General features: G+C 48.6%; 1 protein-coding gene across 1 annotated transcript in view; it reads left to right on the plus strand.

Annotated features, from left to right (window-relative positions):
- The first annotated feature begins 1150 nt into the window (after positions 1-1150).
- Positions 1151-6111, plus strand: part of LOC112107635 (melanophilin-like) — a 63392-nt gene continuing 58431 nt past the window's right edge. Inside the window, exon 1 of the mRNA XM_026654000.1 lies at positions 1151-1260. Coding sequence (XP_026509785.1) covers positions 1151-1260 — 110 coding nt within the window. The remainder of the gene's footprint in view (positions 1261-6111) is intronic.

Genomic DNA, 6111 nt, shown 5'->3' on the forward strand with positions numbered 1-6111 from the left:
GCTCTTGTTAATAACAACTAGAGATTTAAACCTTATGCCTTTCAGTAATCACATGCATGCAATGAAACCAGACTTGTCTTTTAAGTTATGGTGGCGACATTAGTGAATTCATGGTGACAATATTAATGTTACAATGACCCTGTTAAATAAGTTGCAACCAAAATATGCTTGGCTTCCGTACAAAGCTGGGACCAAATCAGATGAGAGAGAGAAACAAGCCAACGAACCGGAAGAGGGGGAAGCTGTTCTGTGACAGTTGGGTGTAGTAGGTGTTTGTAGAGTGCTTACATCAGGACAAAGCTGGCACCCTCTCTGAGGACGTTTGGGTCAGGCTAAAGACCGGGGAGCTGTAGTTGACATCAGTTTGACAGGCAAAACTTCTCCCAGGAGGGAGACACCAACAGGCAGGGACATCCAGGACCACATGGCCTGAGGGCTGATTGGCTTGATACCCATTCGCCCTGCGGTTTAGTGTAGAAAATAAGGAAAGGAGAGGCAAGAAGTTGACAAAAGCCACCCTACTCCCCTTGGAGTCCATGGGGAGGACATTTTTTTTCATCCTATAGCTGCCATGGCAAGCAGAGAAGATTCTAGAAGTCCTGTCACCCCAACCCCTCACAAACATCAGGCCTTGACTTGTTTGGGAAATGTTTAAGATTTGTATAGTTCAGGTACACTTTGTAAACAGCCTGTTTAATAAGCATTATTAATAAGCATTTTACTCTCCAAATGAAGGCCTCAATTGCATCAGGCTCTCTCGGTATGACTCTGGGCAAAGGGATCGAGCCTTCCCCTAATTCCAAGAAAGCTGTCCATGGGCCTTATACCACTACAGTGTCGCTCTCTGAAGGCAGGCTGTGTCAGCAAGTGATTTTCATTGCCACAACTGGCCACCCATTGTACACAACGTCACCTCACATACCAAACCATTGGAATGAACCAGCTCATACGGATGTTGACAGAGGTGGAGTAAGTTCCTTCCCTCTGTCAATATGAAATACCTCCCAGGAGATGCATGAGCATGTGCCTTGTCTGACAAAGAACATGACAATGTCTCTTTGACTGTAGACTGGCTCTTGTATAACCATACTGACTTATTTCTTATTGCTCTCGTTGTTGTTTAGCTCCCCTGACACAACTGCTTACCAAGATGGGACGGAAACTGGATCTTTCCAAGCTAACAGATGAAGAGGCCAAGCACGTTTGGGAGGTGGTTCAACGGGACTTTGATCTGCGGAAGAAAGAGGAAGAAAGATTGGAGTGAGTACATGCTTTAAGCACACTTCAAGGCTTTGATGACTCACAGAAGGAAATAGCAGGCTCAGATCCCTGAGGTCTCTTTTAACATGAGAACAGACAAAGCCAACGGTTTGAAAATCTGGGCAAGAAAAAATAGTTTGGGCAAAGCCAATAGGAGAAAGGAGCAGCCCATTTTATTAACCTAGTAGTCCACTGCATTTGGTTATAGTCTGAAGGGGAGGCTCCAGCTACTCAGCTGGTGCAAATCAACATAGCTCCATCAGGATCAATCACTGATTTTAAATCAGTGGAGCTACACCAATTTTTGCCAGCTAAGTATCTGACCTGAAGTGCAGTACCCTCACCCCCGAAATGTCATGGGCCAAAGTCTGGTTTCAAAGATGCCCGGCTTTCCGTGTATGGAACAAAGTACGGAATTTGGCTCCATTGCTGCCAATAAAACTTAACAAGAGCAGAGTAAATTCAAATACCTGCGTGGTTCTCGTGTGTGGGCAGTTAGCAGAAGAGCTAGCTAAAAATAGGTCAACATTTATAACATTTTGATCTCTTCTTCATTAAAATTGGAACTTTGGCACCTAAATTGGATGAAATTTCTAATCTGAGAGATTTTGCCCAGCTGTGTTCTATAGTATGTATTATTCATCTCAATCCTGAAAAATATATGGTGGGAAAGTTCACTGTACTAGCTTTGAACAGCAGAAATGTCCAGCTCTGGTTTGAACAGAGGGGTGACCAAATACTTAGTTTTATGTGAACTAGTTATTTCATCCTCTGTGTGATGCTGAACTTTTGCTGACCTTGTTGGCACTGAACTGGTGAACCAGCAGAGGAGATTGAAACTGACAAATCACTATCCTCTGACGTGCTCTGGGGGTAGGAAGCTCATTGATTTCGGTCCTTTGGCTCAAAAGAATGGAATAACGAGTGACAGTCCCATGCCTATATGCACATACTATATGCATGAGCCACCCTGCTTTGTATGTGGTGGATGTCCCCAGCGAAAAACCCAGGGCCAAATGCAGTCTTTGCATAATTAGATACAACTGTGATGGCTTTAAAAAGGAGTTGTATTGACTTAAGCTGAATTTGGTCCTTTGTGGCAACCTGCTGGGGTTTGTAGTTTCTCTTTGACAAAGGGGACGTTTTAAAACAGAAAAAATAATAATCCCTCACAGTAATGGGAGACTCCAGAACCAGCATCAGAGCATCTTACCCATGGCCACTGAAGGGTCCCCACTACCAGCAGCCGCCTCCTGGACAGTGTCTAGTCTCAGAATAGACTTCAGAGCACCCGAGCTCTTGCAGATCAGGAAGTAAAGTCCAGTGTTTCAGGCACTAGCCTAGGACTTTAGAGACCTGAGTTCAGTTCCCGGCGCTGGCACGGACTTCTTGTATGCCCACGGGCAAGTCTCTGTCTCTATGTGCCTCTCTTTCCCGCCTGTACAGTGGGGATAATTGCACTGCCCGGCCTCTCAGGAGTGTTGGGAGGGTAAATACACTAAAGATATTGATGCACCAAGAGCAGACCCCCTTCTAACCCAATGCACCAACAGCAGTAAATAGCGGATGGGCAGGTCCAATGCGCCCCCACACACACACCTGAAATGAGCTCAGATTCACCAAACATGTGGAGTTTGAATAGGGAAATGCCATGTGCGTGGGAGGCAGAGATTGTTACTCTGAATGATTTTTTTTTTTTTTTTTTCCCTACAAGATCCTCTATGCGTTCGTGGTCCCAAAGCCTGTGCCATGTTAATCATGCAGCTTGGCAAGCGACGACAAGGGCGTTAAAGTAACATAGTTACCTGGAAAGAGACAGGAAAGACTAATTCTGTCCTGGGGAGGGAATTGTTTATACTGTACACTGAGGTAAGAGAGCGAAGCAGCTCCACCATGAATCATAACTGTGGGTGACTTCCTGGAGATTCCATTTGCATTGACTCCTTTATAGTGTCTATAACCATAAAACATGTTCCCGTGCCCACAGTGAGCTGACTTCCCGGCAGTTCAGAAGGGCCAGGGAGGAGTGAATTTATACTGCCCATGGCAACCGGGAACAACTAACGCCTGCTAGACGCTGACATACCTTCAAGTTTCCCCACAGCTCTGCCAACGGGTCTCCCTCCGGACCGACAAACTCCCAGTGAGCCTCTCCTGAGCAGAAATGGCCAATTACACTGCTGGACAAACTTGCTCCTGCTATGCCAGGCCCTTTAAATAGTCCCTTTAAATGCTTAGAGTCGGTGAGTTTGATTCAGTGTGGCAGGGAGCAGCGTGTTTTCTTTCTGGTCACTGGTCCTGAAAACATTTTTGTACCAATTCACCAGCTAAACAAAAGTCTCTCCCATGTGATTTCAAAAGAAGCTACCTTGCCAAATGCTAAGGCTAGACAGGAATGTTTTAGATCATTTGATGGCTGGGAGCAACGAGCTTGCAGGGCCTAGAAACCAGTTGGTTTCTATCGCTAACGTGTTTTTTTGTGTGTGTTTTTGTTTTGTTTTTGTTTTTATCAGTTCCTCCTTTTTTACCCTGTTCCACAATGTAAGACCTACAAGGGTCAGCCAATGCAATGAACCCTTTATGCTGCCTGGTCACCAGGGGGGTGAGAGCAGGAGGTTGAGTGTTTTGAGCGCTGGCGGCTAGGGACAAGGCACCTGCCAGGGCTACAAACGAATGCTTTACACTCAAGCACACCGCTCCTTTCTGCCTCTGGTTTAAGGTTGGGCCTTACAATGAAGTTCTTGCCCTTACCATCTTTCTTTCCTTCACGTTGATTCCATCCTGGCTCACACAAACAAGCTAATGTGTCCTCCATAGTCAGCATTGAGTTGCTGGAGACTTGTCTACGTGTGGTCCCTACAAAATCGCCCGGCCTGCCTGTGGTTGTTCATAGTCGTGGACCAGGACCCCACTGATGTAGAAGGTACCAGGCAATCCTGCAGAATGGGCATTTGATGGGGTGTATAAACGCTATCCTGCCTCAGCCAGGAAGGGGTTAAAAGACACAGTAGCTACCTCCTCAGCTGTGGCTGATTGGCAGACCAGCACTAGCTGGGTTAAGAGCCTGCAGACCAGAAGGGGGTGGCCAGGGAATCTGGGGGGGCTTTGCATCAAATGCAAGGAAGCAACTGGAACCCCCAGAGACGAAGCTCTGAAATAAGTCACTCTGCAAAAGCAGTTGGAGGCCCCTGAAGGTAGGAGGTGGCCCAGGGAAGCAGCAGTGAGTCTGAGGGAGCAGACCTTAGCTGCTCCGTATGGGGTTCCTGGACTGGAACCCTTGCCAGCCACCAGCAGAAGGGCGGTAAAAGCCCTGCAGATGCAAGGGGAGAAGGACCATTGAGTCCAGTGTGGGCTGCAGACCTGCCAGAAGGTCATTAGACTGTTTTGTTGGTTGAACTCTCCTACCCCCGAAGAGGTGGGGACTGTAAGTGACCTGGCCGGAGGGCTGAGTCATGAGAAGGGGCAAGTCACCCCAGGCTTGGAGGGCCTGTCAATGCGGGAGACCCCAGAATCAAGAGGCTGCTGCACCTTGCCTGGCCATGAGGGGATGTATCAGCCACTGCCTGACCTTTCCAAAGGGGGAGAGCCCTCCAGATCTGCTTAGCTGGCCCTGGAGCCTGGCTGGCTTGTATAGGTCCCTGGGGCTCCATGCTGAGCTGTGGGGATCACAAGGGCTAGATTGTGCCTTGAGGCATAGCCCTGATTGGAATGGGGCATATAAGATGCATCACCCTAGGTCTAGCACCACAAGCCACTGCACTTCAGACACACCCCTCTGAGGCACAATCCCTACTTCTCCCTTGCTGGAGCTGAGGGGTTGTAATTTGCTGTTGGCCTGTACCAGCGGCAGATAAGGACAGCAATGCACTAGCCTCGCTGTGCTGGCTGGTGCATGGTGTGTCTTGAGCGGGAGCCAAGGCGTTGTCCATCCCTGCCCATCCACCTGCTTTGGTGGCTGCACTACGCTGGCTGGGGAACATCCAAAGTTCCTCCCATACCCCACCCCCTGCTTAGGTGGGTAAGTGCCTTACCTGCTTTACCATGAGTGCCCAGATCCTAGGTCCATGCACCCCGTTCTGGGGTACAGCAGTAATTCTCCTTCCTCCGTACAGACTGGTAGCCCAAGTGACAGTCTAGCCCCTGGCCATTTACAGTGTGTGGAGCTGGCTTCAGCCCACAGATGTTCTACCGCAGTGGTGAAGAACCTGCTATCTGAACGGCAGAGGTGTTTGTGTGTATGGACGCGGAGCAGGGAGACGGCTCGCTCCGGCCACGCTCGGAGGGGCAGCTAGAATGGTGCGGTGTTGAAAATGTTCTGTCAGACTCCATTGAACAGGCTGCATGCCATAAAGGTTTCACATGAACTCTGCTATGTCCATTATTACTAAGGTTCATAATGTGGGCTGGGCTGGTCTAAGCCACAGACCTGACAGGCTGTAGAAATGGGCAGAACCAAGGGAGGGGTTGACTTGGGATATTTTTCAGAACCTCCTCGCGCAGGTTTTGGTTTTGCAAAGTGAAACCCCAACCCGAGGGGTGTTTTGGATCCAAACTAGAGCATAAGAAGGGGTGCCTGTTTTGTCCGACGTGTAGGTGCTTTGGATAAATAGTGCTGGGGCATTTTGCCCATTTATAATACAGAGCTCTGGTTTAAGTCAACACAGCCCCCCTGGCATCCGTGTGATCCGAATCAGTTCCTAGCAGTGCAGTCAAGTGGAAAGAGCTGCACGAAAGAAGCCATTTGCAGCGCACAACAAACCTGACTGGTTCCACCGAACCCATCAACGGAGCTACATGCCCCTGAGCACAAACGTCTGTTAACTATTTACATATACACACAGCACGCTCCTA

The sequence above is a fragment of the Terrapene carolina genome, unplaced genomic scaffold, assembly GCF_002925995.2.
Source record: "Terrapene carolina triunguis isolate 2854851 unplaced genomic scaffold, T_m_triunguis-2.0 Scaffold175, whole genome shotgun sequence".
Classification (NCBI taxonomy): domain Eukaryota; kingdom Metazoa; phylum Chordata; order Testudines; family Emydidae; genus Terrapene; species Terrapene triunguis.